At 43.2% G+C, this 26,539-nt stretch overlaps 1 protein-coding gene across 8 annotated transcripts in view; it reads right to left on the reverse strand.

The window, feature by feature from the left end:
* RFX3 (regulatory factor X3) overlaps positions 1–26,539 on the reverse strand; it is a 436,417-nt gene that overhangs the window by 168,981 nt on the left and 240,897 nt on the right. For all 8 annotated transcript variants that reach the window (XM_069764135.1, XM_069764125.1, XM_069764169.1 and 5 more), the window contains one exon: positions 7,086–7,183. In XM_069764135.1, the coding sequence (XP_069620236.1) occupies positions 7,086–7,183 (98 nt within the window). The remainder of the gene's footprint in view (positions 1–7,085; positions 7,184–26,539) is intronic.

The following is a 26,539-nucleotide window of genomic DNA, read 5'->3' on the forward strand; positions in this document are numbered from 1 at the left end:
CCTGCAATGCATATTCTGCCAATTCTGGCCAGGTGTCTAATTTGGATGCCCAGTAATCAAATGGGAATGACGGTTGAGGGAGAACATCGATAAGGGATGAAAAATAGTTAGTAACCATACTGGACAAATGTTGTCTCCTGTCACTTTGAATTGATGCTGCAGTACCCATCCTGTCTGCGGTCATAGCAAAATCACACCACAACCTGGTCAGAAAACCCCTCTGTCCAACGCCACATCTGATTTGTGCACCTCTAACACCTCTGGTCTGCTGCCCCCTGCAGCTCGTGTGAGAACGATCACCGGCGCTGTGTGCTGGGAATGCCTGAATCAAACGGTCAACAAGAGTTGATTGTTTGGTTGCTAATATTTGTTCCAAGTTCTCATGTGGCATAATATTTTGCAATTTGCCTTTATAGCGAGGATCAAGGAGGCAGGCCAACCAGTAATCGTCATCGGTCATCATTTTAATAATGCGTGTGTCCCTTTTGAGGATACGTAAGGCATAATCCGCCATGTGGGCCAAAGTTCCAGTTGTCAAATCTGCGGTTGTGCTGGGTTGAGGGGCAGTTTCAGGCAAATCTAAGTCACTTGTGTCCCTCAAAAAACCAGAACCCGGCCTTGCCACGCCACCAATTTCCAGTGGCCCCGGAGAAGCTTCCTCATTAAAAAAATACTCATCCCCATCATCCTCCTCGTCCTCCTCCTCCTGTTCGCCCGCTACCTCGTCCTGTACACTGCCCTGACCAGACAATGGCTGACTGTCATCAAGGCTTTCCTCTTCCTCTGCTGCAGACGCCTGCTCCTTTATGTGCGTCAAACTTTGCATCAGCAGACGCATTAGGGGGATGCTCATGCTTATTATGGCGTTGTCTGCACTTACCAGCCGTGTGCATTCCTCAAAACACTGAAGGACTTGACACATGTCTTGTACCTTCGACCACTGCACACCTGACAACTCCATGTCTGCCATCCTACTGCCTGCCCGTGTATGTGTATCCTCCCACAAATACATAACAGCCCGCCTCTGTTCGCACAGTCTCTGAAGCATGTGCAGTGTTGAGTTCCACCTTGTTGCAACGTCGATGATTAGGCGATGCTGGGGAAGGATGAAAGACCGCTGATTGGTCTGCATACGGCTGGAGTGTACGGGCGAACGGCGGATATGCGAGCAAAGTCCACGCGCTTTGAGGAGCAGGTCGGATAACCCCGGATAACTTTTCAGGAAGCACTGCACCACCAGGTTTAAGGTGTGAGCCAGGCAAGGAATGTGTTTCAGTTGGGAAAGGGCGATGGCAGTCATGAAATTCCTTCCGTTATCACTCACTACCTTGCCTGCCTCAAGATCTACAGTGCCCAGCCACGACTGCGTTTCTATCTGCAAGAACTCGGACAGAACTTCCGCGGTGTGTCTGTTGTCGCCCAAACACTTCATAGCCAATACAGACTGCTGACGCTTGCCAGTAGCTGCCCCATAATGGGACACCTGGTGTGCAACAGTGGCAGCTGCGGATGGATTGGTTGTGCGACTGCGGTCTGTGGACGAGCTCTCGCTTCTGCAGGAGGACGAGGAGGAGGAGGAGGGGGGCGAACGGCTACAGCCAACTGTTTCCTAGACCGTGGGCTAGGCAGAACTGTCCTAATATTGCTGTCCCCTGTGGACCCTGCATCCACCACATTCACCCAGTGTGCCGTGATGGACACGTAACGTCCCTGGCCATGCCTACTGGTCCATGCATCTGTTGTCAGGTGCACCTTTGTACTCACAGATTGCCTGAGTGCATGGACGATGCGCTCTTTAACATGCTGGTGGAGGGCTGGGATGGCTTTTCTCGAAAAGAAGTATCGACTGGGTAGCTCGTAGCGTGGTACAGCGTAGTCCATCAGGGCTTTGAAAGCTTTGCTTTCAACTAACCGGTAGGGCATCATCTCTAACGAGATTAGTCTAGCTATGTGGGCGTTAAAACCCTGTGTACGCGGATGCGAGGATGAGTACTTCCTTTTTCTAACGAGAGTCTCATGTAGGGTGAGCTGGACTGGAGAGCTGGAGATCGTGGAACTAGCGGGGGTGCCGGTGGACATGGCAGACTGAGAGACGGTTGGAGACAGTATTCTTGCCGTTGCCCTAGATGCAGTGTTTCCTACTACGAAACTGGTGATTCTCTGACCCTGACTGCTTTGGCCTGGCAACGAAACCTGCACAGATACTGCAGGTGGTGTGGAAAATGGTGGCCTTACAGTGACGGAAGGGATGTAGCGTTGCTGACTAGCTTCATTGGCCGAGGGTGCTACAACCTTAAGGGACGTTTGTTAGTTAGTCCAGGCTTGCAAATGCATGGTGGTTAAATGTCTATGCATGCAACTTGTATTTAGACTTTTCAGATTCTGACCTCTGCTTAAGGTAGTTGAACATTTTTGACAGATGACTTTGCGCTGATCATTTGGATGTTGTTTAAAAAATGCTAGACTGCACTCTTTCTACCATTGGATACCTTTTCAGGCATTGCAGACTGAGCTTCTTTAACCGGATGGTCACGCTGTCCTCCAACTGGTTTTGGCTTTGCCACGCGTTTTGGGCCAGATACGGGCCCGGCAGATGGAACCTGTTGCAATGTTGATGCCTGCTGCGGCCCCTCCTCCTCCGCTTCAAAACTACTGCCGCCTGCACCCTGTTCCCCCAATGGCTGCCAATCGGGGTCAACAACTGGGTCATCTATGACCTCCTCTTTTATCTCATGTGCAACTTCATCTGTGTTACCGTGTAAGCCGGTGGTATAGCGTTTGTGACGGGGCACCATAGTCTCATCAGGGTCTGATTCTGGATCAGTACACTGCGTGGGCAATGTGGTGGTCTGAGTCAAAGGAACAGCATAGTAATCTGGCTGTGGCTGTGCATCTGTGCACTCCATGTCCGATTCAACTTGTAATGGGCATGGCCTGTTAACTGTTTCACTTTCTAACCCAGGAACGGTATGTGTAAAGAGCTCCATGGAGTAACCCGTTGTGTCGCCTGACGCATCCTTCTCTGTTGTTGTTTTTGCTGAACAGGACAATGGAGCGTGAACATCCACTAACGACGCGCTGCTTTTACATTTACCAGTTTCAGAAGAGGAGGCAAAAGAGCTAGAGGCTGAGTCAGCAAGGAAAGCCAAAACTTGCTCTTGCTGCTCCGGCTTTAAAAGCGGTTTTCCTACTCCCAGAAAAGGGAGTGTTCGAGGCCTTGTGTAGCCAGACGACGAACCTGGCTCCACAGCTCGAGACTTAGGTGCTATATTGTTTTTCCCACGACCACCTGATGCTCCACCACCACTACCATCATTACCAGCTGGCAATTAACACCCACGGCCACTACCTCTTCCACCAGACTTCTTCATTGTTTTAAAAACGTAACCAAAGTAACGGTATTTGTTACTGTAAAACAACTTACAAGGTGAACTCAAACTTCTGTAGGATTTAGATATCCCTTTATAGGTGGGTGAGACTGCAAGGAAAATCAGGCACAATGTTACACACTCGGTTTTCTGTGGCACAAAATGAGACAGATGCCACACACGCAGGACTGGCACTGAAGCACAAATGCCAATATTAATCTCCCACTATTTATTTTTTTTCAGGGAGAATTTAAAACCCCCCTCCAAAAAAACAGACACTAGGCTTTCTGTGGCCAACAATTTGAGAGAGATGGCACACACGACTGGCACTCAAGCACAAAAGCCAATATTAATCTCCCACTATTTTTTTTGTTTTCAGGGAGAATTTAAAAACCAAAATAAAAAAAAACCAGACACTAGGCTTTCTGTGGCCCACAATTTGAGAGAGATGGCACACACAACCTGCACTGAAGCACAAATGCCAATATTAATCTCCCACTATTTATTTTTTTTCAGGGAGAATTTAAAAACCAAAAAAAAAATAAACAGACACTAGGCTTTCTGTGGCCCACAATTTGAGAGAGATGGCACACACGACTGGCACTCAAGCACAAATGCCAATATTAATCTCCCACTATTTATTTTTTTTCAGGGAGAATTTAAAAACCAAAAAAAAAAAAAAACACTAGGCTTTCTGTGGCCCACAATTTGAGAGAGATGGCACACACGACTGGCACTCAAGCACAAATGCCAATATTAATCTCCCACTATTTATTTTTTTTCAGGGAGAATTTAAAAACCAAAAAAAAAAAAAAACACTAGGCTTTCTGTGGCCCACAATTTGAGAGAGATGGCACATACGACTGGCACAGAAGCACAAATGCCAATATTAATCTCCCACTATTTATTTTTTTTCAGGGAGAATTTAAAAACCAAAAAAAAACCAGACACTAGGCTTTCTGTAGCCCACAATTTGAGAGAAATGGCACACACGACTGGCACAGAAGCACAAATGCCAATATTAATCTCCCACTATTTATTTTTTTTCAGGGAGAATTTAAACCCCCCCCCCCCCTAAAAAAAAACAGACACTAGGCTTTCTGTGGCCCACAATTTGACAGAAATGGGACACACGACTTGCACTGAAGCACAAATGCCAATCTTAATCTCCCACTATTTATTTTTTTTCACGGAGAATTTAAAAACCAAAATAAAAAAAAAAATACACTAGGCTTTCGGTGGCCCACAATTTGAGAGAGATGGCACACACGACTTGCACTCAAGCACAAATGCCAATATTAATCTTCCATTTTTTTTTTTTAAAGGGAGAATTAAAAACCAAAAAAAAAAAAAAACAGTATTGCAGACACTAGGCTTTCTGTGGCCCACAATTTGAGAGAGATGCCACACACGCAGGACTGTCACTCAAGCACAAATGCCAATTTTAATCTCCCACTTTTTTTTGTTTCTGGGAGAATTGTCAAGAAATCAGGCCCAGTATTACACACTAGGCTTTCTGTGCCCCAAAATTGGAGAGAGATGGCACACACAGGACTGGCACTCTAGCAGAAATGCCAATCTTAATCTCCCACTACTTTTTTTTGTTAGGGAGAATTGCCAAGAAATCAGGGCCAGTATTACACACTAGGCTTTCTGTGCCCCAAAATTGGAGAGAGATGGCACACACAGGACTGGCACTCTAGCAGAAATACCAATCTTAATCTCCCACTACTTTTTTTTTGTTAGGGAGAATTGCCAAGAAATCAGGCCCAGTATTACACACTAGGCTTTCTGTGCCCCAAAATTGGAGAGAGATGGCACACACAGGACAGGCACTCTAGCAGAAATGCCAATCTTAATCTCCCACTATTTTTTTTTTAGGGAGAATTAAAAAAAATAAAAATAAAAGGATTATAGACACTAGGCTTTCTGTGCCCCACAATTGGAGAAAGATGGCACACACGACTGGCACTCAAGCACAAATGCCAAGATTAATCTCCCACTATTTATTTTTTTTCAGGGAGAATTTAAAAAAAAAAAAAAAACAGGGACTGTCCTACAATTACTATCTCCCTGCAGTAATCTCAGTCAGGTATGGCAGGCAGCAATAACAAGGAGTGGACTGCTGCACATATTAAATCAAAAGTGTGGACAAACAAACAAGATAGCTGTGCAGAAAGGAAGGAACAACAGGATTTGTGCTTTGAAAAAAGCAGTTGGTTTGCACAGCGGCGTACACACAGCAATGCAGCTATCAGGGAGCCTTCTAGGGCAGCCCAATGAGCTACAGCGCTGAGGAAAAAAAAAGTAGCTTCCACTGTCCCTGCAAACAAAAGGTGGTGTTGGACAGTGGAAATCGCTACAGCACAAGCGGTTTGGGGGTTAATGGACCCTGCCTAACGCTATCCCTGCTTCTGATGAAGCGGCAGCAACCTCTCCCTATGCTCAGATCAGCAGCAGTAACATGGCGGTCGGCGGGAACGCCCCTTTATAGCCCCTGTGGCGCCGCAGACAGCAAGCCAATCACTGCAATGCCCTTCTGTAAGATGGTGGGGACCAGGACCTATGTCACCACGCTGCCCACACTCTGCGTCCACCTTCATTGGCTGAGAAATGGCGCTTTTCGCATCATTGAAACGCGACTTTGGCGCGAAAGTCGCGTACCGCATGGCCGACCCCACACAGGGATCGGGTCGGGTTTCATGAAACCCGATTGTGCCAAAAGTCGGCGACTTTTGAAAATGAACGATCCGTTTCGCTCAACCCTACATTTAAAGGCTTCCCCAGACTGGTGTCCACATGTCGGGACCTGATCCTTTTGTCTGCCCTTATTCACACACTGAGGTCAACTCTGACACATGGTAAGGTTTTTAATATGAGACAGTGCAGGACCGTCAAAAACAGTATTACTAAGAACCCCAAGTTATTTAAATGCATGTTTGCTGTTTTTGCTCATTTTTCTTCTTGTAGGTTTTGTGTACATATAATAATTATAAAAGGAACCTGTGTAGTCTATCCACAATTATTAGTGGAGTAGAATATTCTCTAAACCATCACTAATATCAAAGTCCATGCACATACACACGTGCTATTTGTCCAAGTCATTTAGGAAGTTGACATTCAGGTGAATGGTGATGTGAGTGCACACAAAACCCCTACAACACTGAACCACCTGAGCACAGAACAGTAAAAATGTTCTAAGATCACAAAACTCAATGATCCCACTACGAAGGGATTATTCACTTGACATTTGTCTTGTCTTGTTTATTTTGACTGTAAGTCCCAATTTGATCAGGGGTCCCCTGACCCCAACTAACAGTATAACATATGCCCAAGAGTTAGTTTGGTCTTACAAATTGGTGAGAAGATACGGCCACTATGTGGTCAAGGGAATAAGCTCTTAGTACATAGTGCAAAACAGAGCGGGATGTCTTTGTTTCACCACTAGAAGGCACTGTGATAGAGGTGATCAGGATCTTACTACGTGATTCCATCACCCTTTAGCAGATCACCACCATCCTTGTAGAATTATTATTCCCTTGTGTCTAATTAGTGATTATTTGCCCATATGGACCCCCTGACCAACATTTAAATGAAAGTCACAACATTTCCAGCACAATTAGCGCCTAAACCTTACATCACAGGGCAAGTCCTTAGAGATAGGCATAGGTCTATAGATAACATTTTTTAAATAAATTATTTCAAATAAAAACTCACATTGCTCCATTTGTGTAGACGGCATCACTTCCTTCCACATATTGTACCTGTGCTGGGTAAACATGCTGCACCTGTTGTACGGACTGTACTTGCTGCACCTAAAATCATACAAAGATGGTTACAATCTGATTCAATACGGGGTATAAAAAAGAAAAGCGCTAAATTCTTATTTCATTATGTACGGTGACTTCAGTGTTAACATTTTAGAAAATGTTTTAAAATGAATTCATATTACCCCATGAGCTGTGTAAACTTATGATTACCAAGAATATTCTAGGGTACAAAATAACAGGCTGCCACCTACATCTAGCCGTCCTGTCTATGGAAATGAAAGAGCAAAACAGCTCTTCATAGAAGCCTTTAAGAAGAGAATTAAAATACACAAGAAAACAATCTTTACAAATGTGAAGTGTTAAGTTAAATGTCAGCAGCTATATAACATGGTCACGTTGTGTACCCAGCAGTGTATCCTGTCACTTCAAGACCTGATGATATAGACTTTGGCTCGACTGGATAAAAAAAAGTGTCATACAAAAATATCAAAGATTGTACCTTCCACTTTCTGTCTGCAAACGTGGCATTTGTATCATGACATTAACATTGACCGTCTATGGAAGCGGCATTTATTACCCTTATGTATTGGGGCATAGAAACTATGCCTATTGTAATATGTTTCTTTTCCTTTTGTCTCTACCTAATTTGTTTTGTCTTTTTAACAGTTTATTGTCCATACTAGATGGTGGCCCGATTCTAACGCACCGGGTATTCTAGAATGCACAGCCATGTAGTATATAATACAGCCCACGTAGTATATAGCACAGCCACGTAGTATATAACAGAGCCCATGTAGTATATAGCATAGCCACGTGGTATATAACACAGCCTACGCAGTATATAACACAGCTCACGCAGTATATAACACAGCCACATAGTATATAGCACAGCCCATGTAGTATATAGCACAGCCCACGTAGTATATGACACAGCCCACACAGTATAGCATAGCCACGTAGTATATGGCATTGCCACGTAGTATATTGCACAGCCACATAGTATATAACACAGCCCACCCAGTATATAACACAGAACACGTAGTATATAACACAGCCCACACAGTATATAACACAGCCCATACAGTATATAACACAGCCACGCAGTATATAACACAGCACACGCAGTATGTAACACAGCCACGTAGTATATAGCACAGCAACGTAGTATATAACACAGCCCGCGCAGTATAACACAGGCCACGCAGTATATAACACCGCCCACGCAGTATATAACACAGCCCACGCAGTATATAACACAGCCCATGCAGTATATAGCAATGTGGGCACCATATCCCTGTTAAAAAAACAATTAAAATAAAAAATAGTTATATATTCACCTTCCGTCGGCCCCCGAATCCAGCCGAGGCCTTTACCGATGCTCCTCGCAACGCTCCATTTCCAGTAATGCCTAGCGGCAATAACCCATGATCATGTAGCGGTCTCGTGAGACCGCCACAAGATCTCGGGGCATTGCCGCAATGCATTCAGGAAAGGCTGCGGCGGACTACGGAAAATGAGAATATAATGTTTTTTGCTTTTTTTAATTATTTTTAACATTATATCTTTTTACTATTGATGCTGCATAGGCAGTTGGTCCGGGATGGTCGCTGATTGGTCGCGGCCGGCCGTGACCAATCAGCGAAATGGTGGGACCGGAGCATCACGAGGAGCAGGATTTTTTTTTTTAATTATTTTTAACATTATATCCTTCTACTATTAATGCTGCATAGGCAGCATCAATAGTAAAAAGTTGGTCCGGGATGGTCGCTGATTGGTGTTTAAATCCCACGCCATAACCTGTGATGATGTAGTGGTCTAGCAATACTGCTAAGTCATCTGGGTAATTTCGCAATGCATCACTGGGAACGGAAGCTGCCGAGAGCATCGCGAGGAGCGGGAAAGCTGTGGAGGCGACGGAAGGTGAGAATAGCATGATTTTCTTTTTTTTAATTATTTTTAACATTATATCTTTTTACTATTGATGCTGCATAGCCAGAATCAATAGTAAAAAGTTGATCCGGGATGGGGCGACACACTGGCGCTGACTGGAGGGGAGCAGGGAGGGGCACTGACTGGGGGAGAGTAGGGAGGGGCCAATTCGTGGCCGGACTAAGCTTGTCGCTGATTGGTCACGGCTTGCCTGCCGCGACCAATCAGCGACGTGGGATGTATGTTACAGACAAACAGACAGGCGGAAGTACCCCTTAGACTATTATATAGATAGATTTGTAAGATCCCAAGTGATCAGTTGTAATTTAGAATGTAAGCTGTCAATAAGTGTTACTTCCCCCTACAGTGCCCCCGAAGGGAAAATGGAGAATTACAAAAAAAAAGATAATAAATGAATTAGGTGAATACAAAGTTTGAAAGCCAAGAATTTTCTTTTAGCTCTTAAAGCAATTTAATCTTCTTTTGTGATTCTGGTTTATATTTTGAGGAATTTTCTCCCAAAATGTTAAATTGATCTGAAAAAGATTGTATTCATGTTTTCTCTCCATAAGTAATCAAATACTGCTTTTGGTTTGTATAAAAAGCTACACATGGTTGTTAACCACCAAAATGAAAACTGTACCAACAGAATTGAATGGGCTTCAGGCGCTTGGAGTCCGCCATATGTGACGGTACCTGAAAAGACTTACACAGCACTCCAAAATAGTGAGGTCCTGGCCTTTCACCGAATGATCAAACTCAGAGTGAGTGTTAAATGCTGAATATAGTAGATCTCATTATCAAGCGTGACCTAGCTCAGTCCTCTGAATCTAGAGCCGCACCATGTTTAATTCATGACCATAATTTGCAAGACAACTGATGAAGAGCTCTCAGCGTAGGGAGCAGCATGTAGGATGCAAATTCAGAGAAATACATGAATGTGTATCATGTGTAATCTAAGGTTTGGAGCAATACTTTCAGGGTAAGCGTCTAAACAACCATAGAGATAATCATAAACCTACATTTCAATATCTGTTTATGCTTATGACTCGGAAGCTACATGTTCCAAGATCCAACTCCAAAGATCATCAGTTATCATTGTTTTATAGCTCTATCGTAAAATTAGTACAATGTCACCATTGTTATCAGCTATCACAGATCTACAGCAAAACTAGTACAATGATCAGTTATCTTTCATCTAGTATTAATTTAAATCATGCTGAACGCAAAAATGCTTCAAATCCGTTGTTTATGTGCTTGTCTATCAACCGTTGCCTTTAACCCCCAAGCCTGTTTTCACCTTAATAACCAGTCCAAATTTTACAATCCTGACGAGTCAATTTATGAGGTCATAACTCTGGAACGCTTCAGCAGATCCCACTGATTCTGAGACTGTTTTCTCGTGACATATTGTACTTCATGATACTGGAAAAATTTGTTTGATATGACTTGCATTTATTTGTTAAAATATCAGAAAATTGGCAAAGTTTGAAAAATTTTGCAATTTTAATTCTTATGCCCTTGAATTAGAGAGTTATGTCACAGAAAATAGTTAATAAATAACATTTCCCACATGTTGATTTCACATCAGCATCATTTTTTAAACAATTTTTTTGTTAGGAAGTTAGAAAGGTTAAAAGTTGATCAGCAATTTCTTATTTCTCCAACAAAATTTTGTAAACCATTTTTTTAGGACCCCCATCACATTTGAAGTAACTTTAAGGGGACTATATGACAGAAAATACCCAGAAGTGACACCATTCTAAAAACTGCACCCCTTAAAGTCCTCCAAAACCATTCAAGAAGTTTATTAACCATTCAGGTCCTTCACAAGAATGGAATGTGGAAGGAGAAAATTACCATTTTACTTTTTTCAGAAAATTTTGAATTTAGCCCCATGTGTTTTATTCACACAAGGGTAACAGGAGAAAATGGACCACAAAATTTGTTATACAATTTCTCCTGATTATGCGATACCCCATATGTGGAGGGAAACAACTGTTTGAGCGCATGGCAGGGCTCAGCAGGGAAGTTGCACTATTTGACTTTTTGAATGCAAAAATGACTGGAATCAAGAGAGGACGCCATGTCATGTTTGGAGATCCCCTGATATTCCTAAACAGTGGAACCCCCACTCCACAAGTGCTCCCATTTTAGAAACTAGACCCCTCAAGGAATGTATCTAGGTGTGTGGTGAGCCCCTTGGTCCCCCAGGGACTTCACAGAAGTTTATAACGTAGAGCCATGAAAATAAAAAATCAATTTTTTTCCATGAAAATATTCTTCTAGCCCTATTTTTTTATTTTCACAATAGAGAAATGCACTGTACAATTTGTATATGCGTATATACCCCATATGTGGAGGAAAACTACTGTTTTGACGCATGGCAGTGCTCAGAAGGGAAAGAGTGCCATTTGACTTTTGAAGTACAACATTGTCTGGAATCATTAGCAGACGCCATGTCATGTTTGAAAAACCTCTGATGTGCCTAAACAGTGGAAACCCCCACATGTGACCCCATTTTGGAAACTACACCCCTCAAGGAACTTATCTAGATGTGTGGTGAACACTTTTAACTTCCAAGTGCTTCACAGAAGTTTATAACAAAGCCATAAAAATAAAAAAATCTTTTTCTCAGAAAAATTATCTTTTATCTCAATTTTTTTTATTTTCACATGGGTATCAGGAGAAAATGGACCCCAACATTTGTTGAGCACACCGATTCCTCATATGTGGCCGAAAACTACTTTTGTGCAAAGCTCAGAAGGGAAGCAATGCCATGTTGGAGTTCAAATTTTGCTGGAACGGTTCGATGGTGCATGTCACATTGGTAGAGCCCCTGAGGTGCCAAAACAGCAGCCACCCTAAGTGACCTCATTTTACAAACTACACCTCACAATGAATTAATCTAGTGGTGCAGTGATCATATTGATGCCACAGGTGTATCACAGAATTTTATACCATTGGGGTGAAGAAATAATAATTACATTTTACCACTTGTTAGGTGTCGAGTTCCCGCTTCTGCACAGGGGGAATCTCGAACCATCTCCGCTGCGGTCTCCCATTCTTCTCCAGCCGCAGTGGAGTCTGCTCAGCGGAGACGTCGGTCCCAGCGTCTAGCTCAGGCTAATACTGGACGACTGGTTACTGCTGCCCTTCCAGGCTCTGTTCTTGTAGCCAGCAATGTTCAGCAGCGAGCAGGTCTTTCTGGGACTAAGCCCAGATTTTCCCTTTCTGAGCATGCCCACAGGATGACCTCCCATTGGAGGTCGGGGGTCACATGCTCAGATACTGAAGCAGATCCCATTGGTCCTTTATTGGAAGGCCCTGAAGGTGCTAAACTTCTGTGGCAGCTTCCCATTGGTCCCTTATTGGAAGGTCCTGAACGTGCTGCAGCTATATAAGCTTCGCATGAAGGCACGGCCATGCGCTAGTATACAAATGTTATCGTGTGTGTGTTGATGAGTGCAAGTTGTTCCTTAAAAAACCCATCCCTTGTGTATGACTGTTCGCGTAAGGTGTATGGCTGCAATCTAGCTCCCGGCTGAACTCACAGCTTTAACGCACGAAACAGCGTCTAACTGCTGTGATCGCCAGTGCAGCGTCGTGTGCTATTAGAGCGCTTACCTTACCCAAGTCTGGGTGGTTTGTGGCGTCCGCTAGTGTGGCACAGCATGCACTTCTGTGCATATTAGTTACTCTGATACCCCAATTGTGGTGTTGATTGCAAGAGGTCTACAGTAACTCTAATCCTGTGTCCTGGGATAGAGTTCTGTGGTTCCTTGCTTGCGCTCTCTGTGCGGTACCGCGACCCTGTGACTTAACAGGGATCGCTTTCTTCATACAGGGTGAAGTTAACCCATGTGTGTATCCTCATTGTACCGCCATATAGTCCGTCATTACTTAGCAGCAGGTTCCATCTCTGCACGGTGGACCCCGGGCTGCGAACGCACCTTATTGTATCTACTTAATTATTTGATGCGTTCCGCTAGCCCTAACACCACTAAATTGTTGTTTTAGCCCCAAGTTTTTTTTATTTTTCTAGGTGCTAGTAGTAAAAATTGGACCTCTCAATTTGTTTTTCAATTTCTTCTGAGTATGCCAATACCCTATAAGTAATCGTGAACTACTTTTCAGGCAAAGCTCAGATGCGAAGGAGTGCCATGATGTTTTGCACATGCCACTACCCACTTGGAGAGCCCCTGAGGTACCAGAACAGCAGAATCCCCCATAAGTTACCCCATTTTAGAAACTACTCCTCTCAATGAATTCATCTAGGGGTATAGTGATCATATTGACACCACAGGTGTATCACAGAATTTTATACAGAATGTTTGCGCAGTGAAGAAAAAATAACTACATTTTTACCACCAAAATTTTGTCACATGGAGAAATGGGTAAAAATGTCACCAAAATTTGTTTCACAATTTCTGCTGATAGTGGAAATACCTCATGTGGCTGTTCAACAATACTTAGCCATACAGCAAGACTCGGGGAGGGAGTGCTTTTTGCCTCCTGGAGTGCAGATTTTCCTAGAATAGTTTGTGAACTCCATATACAGAGCTCTTAAGTTCCAGAAGAGCAGAATACCACCTCAAGAGACCCTATTTTAAAAATTATACCCCTTCGGGAATTTATCTACGGGTGTAGTGATGATTTTGCTCCATGGTATTTTTCCAGAAACAATCAGTGCCCAGTATATTGTAGTGCCCAGCTCATGCTTCTGGAGATACTCATCTGTAAATTAGGTGGACTCTCATCGCTACAAAAATGGAGGGCAAGGGGCCATTTCACTTTTCCAGAGCATTTGTACTACCAGTAACGTGGAAGTCCCTATGTTTCCATCAACAGATGATAAACCTGAGTGGGGACTTGGTTTTATTTGTGGATTGCTTTGAAGCTATTGATGGGAACATTTTACATAACATTTTGGATCACATTTATCCTGCGCTTTATGCTGAGCACATATTTTGGGGTTTCCATCTAAATCTCCGAGTGATGAGATTCAGTGATTCAACATAATGAAGCAGCAGAGTTACTCTGGACTTCGTCTGGCTTTTGTTCAGCGGTGTCCTTTTCAGAAGTACATAAAAAGATGGACATCGCCGGATCACAGGCCAGATGGCGTCCACAGTGCCTCCATCAGCCTCATTATAGGGAATCTCACGCCGGGGGTTCAGTCTGCATCATGTATTTCAGAGATTTAACCCAAAACTCCAGTGTAAGCGCTGAGCACAGAGCTCAGGATAAATGTGAGCTGAGCCTTACTGCGCTCTTTGGGAAGCAGAATTTAAAAAATCAACAGGTGAAGAATTGGTTTTATTTATTTTTTACGCCGTAGGGTCAGTGCAATTACAGCGATACTACATTTATATATTTTTTTTTAATATTTGGCTACTATCACACATTAAAAACACTTTTTTTCCAAAAAAAGTTTGTGCATCGCTCTATTTTGAGACCTATAATGTTTCTAAATTTCTGACGATAGAATTATGTGCGGGCTTGTTTTTTGTGGAATAAGTTTGGCTGCTGTTACACACTAAAAGACACTTTTCATTGCGCATCGCCATATTTTGAGAGCTATAATTTTTCCATATTTCTGCAGACAGAGTCATGTGAGGGCCTGTTTTATGCGGGACAATTTGACGTTTTTATTGGTACAATTTTTGATTGCTTTCTATTCCGATTTTTGGGAATAAGAAAGAAGAAAAAACAGCAATTCATGAATTATTTTTTGGGAGTTTTTATGCTGTTCAGCATGTGGTAAAATTGATAAGAGAGCTTTGTTTTTTGGGTTAGTACGATTACAGCGATACCACATTTTAATCGCTTAATTTTTTATGTTTTGGGGCTTTTACAGAATAAAAACAATAGAAAAAAATATATTTTCATTTTTCCATTGATGGAGATGTATAGCGGCTTGTTTTTTGTGGGACGAGATGATGGGGGATGTGGGACAAACTGGTGTTTTTGATCGCATTTTATTCCAATTTTTATTCAGCGGTATGATGAAAAAGCACAGTTTTTGTTAAGTTTCACTGAAGGGGTTATGTAGTGTGAAAGTTTTATGGAGCCGGTCCTTCTGGACACGGCAACACCAAATATGTGTACTTTTTTTTGTTTAGTTTTGTTTTTTCTACATAGAAATACAAATTTATGACTACAGTATACATAGTTTTTAGTATTTTAAGTTTTTTAATATATTTTTACAATTTAAAAAATTTTTTTTTTAGTTAGTCCCTTTATGGGACTTTCACTATTTACAGTCTGATTGCAGGAGCATTGCAATGCTTTATAATTGTCAGTTGTGCACTGACACACAAGCTTGTTGGACCATGCTCTCAGCATGGTCTAGCAAGTTGCTAGCCAGCCTGGTGATCCAGGGGTCATCATGACAACCTCGGGCCACTGTGGCAATAATCTAGCCCTCGCAATGACATCGCGGGGGCATCGATCAAAGGAGAGAGGGAGCCCCCTCTCTCTCCCTGCCTTCTAAAGGCTGCGATCAATATGATGTTAGCTGAACACCAGGTGGCAATCGCGCACACATAGCTTCTGAAATTAGGGTCTGTCTCTACACTTTGCTGTTTTATGCACAGTAGTCATATATCTGCGACCTTTCTTCAGATAGCTAATCACACATCTTTCCATAAAGGCTTTCATGTATGCATGGTAGCTTCTCCATAGTTTATCAGACTAGGTAGTTGGAACATGCATATTTATCTACAAGAAACTTTTCAGGTTTAAGTTGAAAAGTAAATTGGACACAAACAATATACTTTCATCTTAGAGTTACATGGTGAATATCACAGTTTCAACCTACCACGGCCTTGACGCAATAGTAGTACACAATCCAACCCTATTGCATTTTTGGTCAGAGGTCACAAGTTGCCTGTGAATTTGTCCTCGTAAGCTTTAAAAGAAGTTGTCCACTACTTTTACATTGATGCCCCATTCTTAGGACAGGGCATCAATGTCTGACTGGCCAAGGTTGGTAGCCCCCGCTGATCAGCTGTTATCGGTGCCAGCAATAGCCAGATATACTTACTTGTGGAGCTTGGCCGTCTACTTGCAGTGGCTGGGACTTGTTACTGCACATCCGCCTCCTATTGAACTGAATAGTACTGTGGTGGCCACTACAAGTAGATGTCCAAGCTATGCAAGTAAGTACTTTCCATCCGCTGGCTGCCACCCCCGGCCGCCAGCACCGGTAGCAGCTAATCAGCGGGGGTGCAGAGTTTCGGACTCCGGCCGATCAGACATTGAACCCCTATCCTGAGCATAGGGCGTTAATGTAAAGGTAGAAGACAACCTCTTTAATGTAAGTCATGCGCGACTTGCCTGTCTGAAATTTGGTTGCTTTTCCAAAACAGTCACTTGGTAACACATCACAAACAAGGTGCACAGGTGTTTGTGGTTATGCGACAGCAATTTGGATGACCACAAACCTTAGTTGCAGCAAATTTCCAGCCTACAACAGAGTATATGTTAATTTGGAAATAAGATGAACATGTTCCTCATAGCATATTTATTTATTGCATGCAAAAAAAGATAGCTGGATTGTGATAGATTGCAATTCGCCATACTGCCACTTTTTGACAACAATGGTTTTCCTAAAAGCAGGTCATAGGGCCTGATTCAGTAGTGAACATGCAAATATTTTTTGTCTAGTTTTTCCTGTTTTAAAACGGTTTTATTTTTATGCTTTTTTTTAACTTAACAACATATCATGTAATGGTACACCATTTGTCGGCTCCCTGAATCAGCTTCTGAGCCTACATAATTCCTGGCAGATTATGACAATTTGACAGCTGCATTTACAGTGCGCTGCCCTGCGTGCATGCTGTTTTAACCACCCATCAGTGTTGATGGGTTGCCATCATGGTCCGGGGTTTGCTGAAGACCCAATATGATTGTCTTGACTGAGCTCATATGAAAGCCAGCCGTGTCTGGTGTTTATAGGAAACAATGATTTCTGCTATGATGAAAAGTGATGAGCCAACAATAGAGCGCACTGTCAGTGTGCATTGCAACGAGCGAACCCGGTGACCAGGAAATGCAGAGACCAGCCATGCCCCCAAAACAAACATTACTGCTCACCATGAGAAAAATAATGTAAACAAAATAATAGAATTTTTCGTATGCCCATCACTTAACCCAGGGGTGGGCAATTAATTTTGCCATGGGGCCGCATGAGAAATTTGGATGGTTTTAGAGGGCCAGACTAATATAATTAACTCATTTTTACCCAATACTGTAGTATACATATGCTATCTTACTATGGGGGCACAAATGACAAATAAGGACAGTATGGGGCCCATACTGTCCTGATTTGTCACTTGTGCCCCCATACTGTCCTGCTTTGTCACTTGTGCCCCCATATTATGGGGGCACAAGTGACAAATAAGGACAGTATGGGGCCCATACTGCCCTGATTTGTCACTTGTGCCCCCATACTGTCCTGATTTGTCACTTGTGCCCCCATACTGTCCTGATTTGTCACTTGTGCCCCCATCATACTGTCCTGACTCCTGATAAATGTGCCCCACAATGTGCTGTTTGTGCTGCCCCCATCCGCATTCCCCCCAGGGCTGGCCGCTGCTCCCTCCCCCTCCTATCATGCACGCAGGCAGGCTGGCACCTTCATCACCCGGTCCCCGCGGCATGGAGCACTTACCACAGACCGAGGTCTGCTCTGGGGCGTCTGTGATGCTCTGGGAGGGGGGGATAGGGGGGTCTGTGATGCCCAGGGTGTAGCCCAGGATGCTGGCTGATGTAGATGAGCATGGCAGGAAGTGGCGCTTATTGCTAGATATGTTGGTAATTGGAGACAATAGGTCTGCTGCAGCACCAGTGTAGTTACGGTAATGCAGGAGCCGAGGCTGCAGTGTTTGAGCCCGGGCACACTGGCACACGGACACTGCTATCTGAGCAGTAAAGTTGCTGTTGTGCTCTCTCGTCTCGGCCAGGGCATAGTGAGCTGCCAGCTGTGATGGAGCGCAGACAATGCACTTAACTTTCCAGCAGCAGCAGCCTGTGCTGAGTGCAGCAGCCTCCCCTCTCTCCTCCCTTGTAACTTACCCTCCTCATCCTCCCTCCCCTTCTCTGCCATCAGGGGAATAAATCAGAAAGGAAGCGGAGATCTCTTCCCAAAGTGTCACTGATGGCGGCTCATCAGCCCTGGCTGCCAGAGTAGCTGTGCTCCAGCTATGACCTGGACGCAGCCCCTGGATTGTCCAGGTCACAGCTGTGGGAGGGGGATCAGCGTCATTTTGTTGATGTGCTGTGAGGTAGAGGCTAGAATGGAATCTCTCCTGTGAGGGGATAATGTATGCACGCATAGAACACTGGTGTCTGGCGCAACGGAGCAGCGCACCAGCCTGTGTCATGCTGAGTGACGCCACCGCTGCTGGCGCTTCCCTGATGCGGAAGTGCCAGCGGCAGTCAGCGCGTTAGAATGCAGGGCGCATAGGCGCAGGCGCACGGACACGAGTTGGAATGCAGGGCGCACAGGCGCTGGAGTGGCTGAAGGGAAGGGGAACCAGCGACGCGCAGCAGCTGCATTGTCTCTGGCGGCTGGCTGAGCGGGGGCGGCGGGCCGTTTACAATCGTCAGGCAGGCCGGATGCGGCCCGCGGGCCGCATCTTGCCCAGGTCTGACTTAACCCCTTCATGACCCAGCCTATTTTGAGCTTAAAGACCTTGCCGTTTTTTGCAATTCTGACCAGTGTCCCTTTATGAGGTAATAACTCAGGAACGCTTCAATGGATCCTAGCGGTTCTGAGATTGTTTTTTCGTGACATATTGGGCTTCATGTTAGTGGTAAATTTAGGTCAATAAATTCTGTGTTTATTTGTGATAAAAACGGAAATTTGGCGAAAATTTTCGCAATTTTCACATTTTGAATTTTTATTCTGTTAAACCAGAGAGTTATGTGACACAAAATAGTTAATAAATAACATTTCCCACATGTCTACTTTACATCAGCACAATTTTGGAAACAAAATTTTTTTTTGCTAGGAAGTTATAAGGGTTAAAATTTGACCAGCGATTTCTCATTTTTACAACGAAATTTACAAAACCATTTTTTTTAGGGACCACCTCACATTTGAAGTCAGTTTGAGGGGTCTATATGGCTGAAAATACCCAAAAGTGACACCATTCTAAAAACTGCACCCCTCAAGGTGCACAAAACCACATTCAAGAAGTTTATTAACCCTTCAGGTGCTTCACAGCAGCAGAAGCAACATGGAAGGAAAAAATGAACATTTAACTTTTTAGTCACAAAAATGATTTTTCAGCAACAATTTTTTTATTTTCCCAATGGTAAAAGGAGAAACTGAACCACGAAAGTTGTTGTCCAATTTGTCCTGAGTACGCTGATAACTCATATGTGGGGGTAAACCACTGTTTGGGCGCACGGCAGGGCTTGGAAGGGAAGGAGCGCCATTTGACTTTTTGAATGAAAAATTGGCTGCACTCTTTAGCGGACACCATGTCACGTTTGGAGAGCCCCCGTGTGCCTAAAAATTGGAGCTCCCCCACAAGTGACCCCATTTTGGAAACCAGACGCCCCAAGGAACTTATCTACATGCATAGTGAGCCCTTTAAACCCCCAGGTGCTTCATAAATTGATCCATAAAAATGAAAAAGTACTTTTTTTTCACAAAAAAATTCTTTTAGCCTCAATTTTTTCATTTTCACATGAACAACAGGATAAAATGGATCCTAAAATTTGTTGAGCAATTTCTCCCGAGTACGCCGATACCTCATATGTGGGGGTAAACCACTGTTTGGGCACACGGCAGGGCTCGGAAGGGAAGGCGCGCCTTTTGACTTTTTGAATGGAAAATTAGCTCCAATTGTTAGCGGACACCATGTCGCGTTTGGAGAGCCCCTGTGTGCCTATGCATTGGAGCTCCCCCACAAGTGACCCCATTTTGGAAACTAGACCCCCCAAGGAACTTATCTAGATGCATACTGAGCACTTTAAACCCCCAGGTGCTTCACAGAAGTTTATAATGCAGAGCCATGAAAATAAAAAATAATTTTTCTTTTCTCAAAAATGATTTTTTAGCCTGGAATTTCCTATTTTGCCAATGGTAATAGGAGAAATTGGACCACAAATGTTGTTGTCCAGTTTGTCCTGAGTACGCAGATACCCCATATGTGGGGGTAAACCACTGTTTGGGCGCACGGCAGGGCTCAGAAGGGAAGGCACGCCATTTGGCTTTTTAAATGGAAAATTAGCTCCAATCATTAGCGGACACCATGTCGCGTTTGGAGAGCCCCTGTGTGCCTAAACATTGGAGATCCCCCACAAATGACCCCATTTTGGAAACTAGACCCCCAAAGGAACTAATCTAGATGTGTGGTGAGCACTTTGAACCCTCAAGTGCTTCACAGAAGTTTATAACGCAGAGCCATGAAAATTAAAAAAAAAAATTCTTTTCTCAAAAATGATTTTTTAGCCCACTATTTTTTATTTTCCCAAGGGTAACAGGAGAAATTTGACCCCAAAAGTTGTTGTCCAGTTTCTCCTGAGTACGCTGATACCCCATATGTGGGGGTAAACCACTGTTTAGGCACATGCTGGGGCTCGGAAGTGAAGTAGTGACGTTTTGAAATGCAGAGTTTGATGGAATGCTCTGCGGGCGTCACGTTGCGTTTGCAGAGCCCCTGATGTGGCTAAACAGTAGAAACCCCCCACAAGTGACCCCATTTTGGAAACTAGACCCCGAAAGGAACTTATCTAGATGTGAGGTGAGCACTTTGAACCCCTAAGTGCTTCACAGAAGTTCTTAACACAGAGCAGTGAAAATAATAAATACGTTTTCTTTCCTCAAAAATAATTATTTAGCCCAGAATTTTTTATTTTCCCAAGGGTTACAGGAGAAATTGGACCACAAAAGTTGTTGTCCAGTTTCTCCTGAGTACGCTGATACCCCATGTGTGGGGGTAAACCACTGTTTGGGCACACGTCGGGGCTCAGAAGGGAAGTAGTGACTTTTGAAATGCAGACTTTGATGGAATGGTCTGCGGACGTCACGTTGCGTTTGCAGAGCCCCTGGTGTGCCTAAACAGTAGAAACCCCCCACAAGTGACCCCATTTTAGAAACTAGACCCCGCAAGGAACTTATCTAGATATGTGGTGAGCACTTTGAACTCCCAAGTGTTTCACAGACGTTTACAACGCAGAACCATGAAAATAAAAAATAATTTTTCTTTCCTCAAAAATGATGTTTTAGCAAGCATTTTTTTATTTTCACAAGGGTAACAGGAGAAATTGGACCCCAGTAATTGTTGCGCAGTTTGTCCTGAGTATGCTGGTACCCCATATGTGGGGGTAAACCACTGTTTGGGCGCACGTCGGGGCTCGGAATTGAGGGAGCACCATTTGACTTTATGAATACAAGATTGGCTGGAATCAATGGTGGCGCCATGTTGCGTTTGGAGACCCCTGATGTGCCTAAACAGTGGAAACCCCTCAATTCTAACTCCAACACTAACCCCAACACACCCCTAACCCTAATCCCAACTGTAGCCATAACCCTAATCACACCTCTAACCACAACCCTAATTCCAACCCTAACCCTAAGGCTATGTGCCCACGTTGCGGATTCGTGTGAGATTTTTCAGCATCATTTTTGAAAAATTCGCGGGTAAAGGGCACTGCGTTTTACCTGCGGATTTACCGTGGATTTCCAGTGTTTTTTGTGCGGATTTCACCTGTGGATTCCTATTGAGGAACAGGTGTAAAACGCTGCGGAATCCGCACAAAGAATTGACATGCTGCGGAAAATACAACGCAGCATTTCCGCGTGGTATTTTCCGCACCATGGGCACAGCGGATTTGGTTTTCCATATGTTTACACGGAACTGCAAACCTGATGGAACACTGCTGCGGATCCGCAGCCAAATCCGCACCGTGTGCACATAGCCTAATTCTAAAGGTATGTGCACACGCTGCGGAAAACGCTGCAGATCCGCAGCAGTTTCCCATGAGTTTACAGTTCAATGTAAACCTATGGGAAACAAAAATCGCTGTGCACATGCTGCGGAAAAACTGCACGGAAACGCAGCGGTTTACATTCCACAGCATGTCACTTCTTTCTGCGGATTCCGCAGCGGTTTTACAACTGCTCCAATAGAAAATCGCAGTTGTAAAACCGCAGTGAAATGCGCAGAAAAACCGCGGTTTAGCACTGCGGATTTATCAAATCCGCAGCGGAAAAATCCGCAGAGGAACAGAATACGTGTGCACATACCGAAACCCTAACCCTACCCCTAACCCTACCCCTAACCCTACCCCTAACCCTATTCTAACCTTAGTGTAGAAAAAAAAAAAATTCTTTATTTTTTTATTGTCCCTACCTATGGGGGTGACAAAGGGGGGGGGTCATTTACTATTTTTTTTTATTTTGATCACTGAGATAGGTTATATCTCAGTGATCAAAACTCACATAGGAACGAATCTGCCGGCCGGCAGATTCGGCGGGCGCACTACACATGCGCCCGCCATTTTGGAAGATGGCGGTGCCCAGGAAAGAAGACGGACGGATCCCGGGAGGTAAGTATAAGGGGGGGGAGATCAGGGCACGGGGGGAGCGTCGGAGCACGGGGGGGGTGGATCGGAGCATGGGGGGGTGGATCGGAACACGGGGGGGTGGATTGGAGCACAGGGTGGGGGATCGCTGTGCAGGGGGGTGGATCGGAGCACGGGGGGGAAATCGGAGCACGGGGGGATCGCTGTGCGGGGGGGTGATCGGAGTGCGGGGGGGTTTGATTGGAGCACGGGGGAGTGATTGGAGCACGGGGGAGCGGACAGGAGGACGGGGGAGCGGAGCACAGGACGGAGGGGAGCGGACCACAGATCGGGGGGCTGGGGGGCGATCGGCGGGGTGGGGTGGGGGCACATAAGTGTTTCCAGCCATGGCCGATGATATTGCAGCATCGGCCATGGCTGGATTGTAATATTTCACCAGTTTTTTAGGTGAAATATTACAAAACGCTCTGATTGGCAGTTTCACTTTTAACAGCCAATCAGAGCGATCGTAGCCACGGGGGGGTGAAGCCACCCCCCCTGGGCTAAACTACCACTCCCCCTGTCCCTGCAGGCCGGGTGAAATTGGAGTTAACCCTTTCACCCGGCCTGCAGGAACGCGATCTTTCTGTGACACAGCATATGCGTCACAGGTCGGATTGGCACCGACTTTCATGACGCATACGCTGTGTCACAGGTCGGGAAGGGGTTAAAATGCAATAAGAGGTGATGAAAACATTATACCTTTATTTATTCCAAAATCATACCAATAAAAACTTCAAGCCCTCACTCTGCTGCATTGGCCAAAAAATGAAAATGTTATGGGTTTCGAAAATTTGCAAAGAAGAAGAGAGTGGGCACCACCCAGAAAATACAAAATGATGGAACCTACTCCCACTATGGATGGCATGCTATAGGGGCACCTACCTTATATCGATGCTAAGTATTGTTTGCTGCGGTCCTTTCAATTGCTTATTACTATTCTTTCTAATACATTAATATTATTTCTTTTGCATTCTCTGTGACATCTAACAAGGCATTTTACAGGATGTAAATTGTTTGGGATCTTGCATATCCAACATAGTGCACCTACTGAATTTCACTATGTACCTTATTGCCTGTAACCATGCACACATGCATGTGTATTTCTAGGAACTATTAATATCTGCACTGTGATGGTGGGATACAGTATGTTATGTGGGTATCAATTTGTGTATATTTATATTTTACTGATTATCATGGTGTTCTCTTGTAGAATGAGTTATTTGCCATCTGATATCAGCCCCCACAGTCCTGTACTGTTATCTCTCCACAGGGTCAGTGAATAATGTTGTTTGCTAATATGCTAATGACATATTGAACTAGCTTGTTGAAACAATGAGCCCCTGAGACCCACCCCTCTACCCCCCACACCACCTGTGAATGAGGAGAGGGACTTGTAAATATCAGGGAGGTGACACACAGGTCAGTCCTGTGTGGAATGATGATGGGTTCACAGCATGTCAGAGAGAAAGAAGAGTATATGGACTATGCTATCCTCTGTCTGCTGGATTGTTGGACTTTTATCCTGTTACTGAACTGCATTCGTGTTCTGGACTATTTTATCCTTTGTGTGGTGGATTGTATATGGACCTTTCGTATTTTTGCCTAAATAAAGGTCTTGGGATTGTTCAATCTTTGCTGGCTCTGTTGATTGCGTGGTACCAGAGAAGGACCCCATGACATGCACATATACTTATCTTTGTGTTCATTGGATACTTGGCACTACTGCTCTTTATTGTCCATGTTTACATGCTTTGCCCCCTGTTTTGGGCTACTATCTAGTTTTTGGGATCCACAATGACCATATTATAGGCTGTTGTTGCTGTGTGGTTCTTGTTAGCCATGATTGTTTTTTTAGATGTTTTTAACTTTGTTTGTTTTCCCATATGTTGTCCTTGATTTAATAAAAAAAACATTGTATTTGTATCTTCTGGTAATCGCTTGTTCTTGCTTATCCTTTTCTCTCTTACTTTTCAAGGGTTTCGGAAATTGGCGACACAAGCAAAACATTTTAACAAATTAAATAATTTTTTTCTCATGACTTAAACAAAAAAAAACTATGCATGCTTGCTATCATCGTAATTATATTGACCTGGAAAATCATGTCAGGTTATTTTTACCGAATAACGAAAGTGGGCAAAAAAAATCCCAAAAACTGCCAAAATTTCACTTTTTTTCGAAATTATGCCACACTTGAATTTTTTTTCCTGCTTTTCAGTCTGTTGTTTAAAAATGCAAATTGTCCTGCAAAAAATTGTGCCCTCATACATCTACAAGTATGTCAAAGGAAAAATAAAAAAGTTATGGATATTAGAAGAGGGGAGGAAAAAATGAAAACAGAAAATCGCCTGGTCAGGAAGGGTTAACTTGTGCCTATTTTGAAGCTTGTGTTTGCCTTTCTGTGCATGGATTTTGTAATCTGGATATTTGAGGATGATTCATTACTAACATACAGTACTCATTTTCCCCTGAAGTTATTTTTTTTTCTTTTGTATCCCAGAATTTTTGGTGCAGCAAATGTTAGAGTTGTGTGAAACATTTGAACAAATTAGATGACTTTTTATTGTAAAAAGGTACAAAAAAAGTTATAGATGGAAAAAAAAACCATGATTTTTTATTTTGCGAAAAATTCACGAACCTGTTATAGAATCCATTATTAATTTATTAGGTAAATTCTTCAGAATTGCAGATGTCTCATAAGGATTTTTGCAAAATAAAAAATTACCTTTATTGTTGTCTTAAATCTGTTTTGCATTTTGTTTTTCAGCGCTAAAAGGCGCCTGTTATGCTAAATGATGAAAAATTTTCACAAAAATAACTTGCATACATAAAATCACTCCAGAATGGAACTGGAGTACATTTATACCAAAATGTTGTGATTTTGTTTTTAAAGTCACAATTGATAAATCATTTGAAAAGATGTAGGTAGAAACTCCAAACTCTGCCAACAAGAGTAAACAGAAAAATTAAAAAAAATGGCAGACATAAAATACTTTAAAAAGGTGCAAATTAAAAGAACAATTGGGTGTAAAAATAAAAAGAGTTGAAAAACAACAAAAACCGAGGAAAATGCAACAAAGAATAAGGTCTTTAACCCCTTAGTGACGGAGCCAAATTTTTTAAATCTGACCAGTGCCAATTTATGTGGTAATAACTCTGCAACGCTTCAACAAATCCCAGTGATTTTGAGACTGTTTTTTCGTGACACATTATACTTCATGATAATGGTAAATTTAGGTCAGTATGTTTTGTGTTTATTTATAAAAAATATCAAAAATTTGAGAAAAATGTTAAAAAATTAGCAATTTTCAAAATTTGAATGATTATCCTTTTAATCCAGATGGTCATACCACAGCAAACCATTAATAAATAACATTTCCCACATGTCGGCTTTACATCAGCATAATTTGTAAAATGTTATTTTATTAGCATTTTAGGAGGTTTAAAAATGTAGCAGCAATTTTTCATTTTTTCAAGGAAATTTACAAAATTAATTTTTTTAGGGACTTATCAATGTTTGAAGTGACTTTAGGGGTCTCATATATTGGGAAACCCCCAAACGTGATACCATTTTAAAAACAGCACCCCCTGACATATTGAAATCTGTTGTCAGGTAGTTTATTAACCCTTCAGGTGCTTTACAGGAATTAATGCAAAGTGGTATGACAGAAATGAAAATGTGTCTTTTTACCACCTAAATGCCTCTAACTTCTGAACAGATTACTACAGCTGTCAGACTCTAAGGCCGCTATTTGGTCATGAATTGCCACGGCAAACATCAGGACCACACAATCATGATCTGAGGGCACCAATTGGGATAAAGAGGAAGCCCCCACACTCTGTTAACCATATATAATGATATAGTCACTATTTACAGCAGCATCTAAT

This window comes from Ranitomeya imitator, chromosome 1 (genome assembly GCF_032444005.1).
Source record: "Ranitomeya imitator isolate aRanImi1 chromosome 1, aRanImi1.pri, whole genome shotgun sequence".
Classification (NCBI taxonomy): Eukaryota; Metazoa; Chordata; class Amphibia; order Anura; family Dendrobatidae; genus Ranitomeya; species Ranitomeya imitator.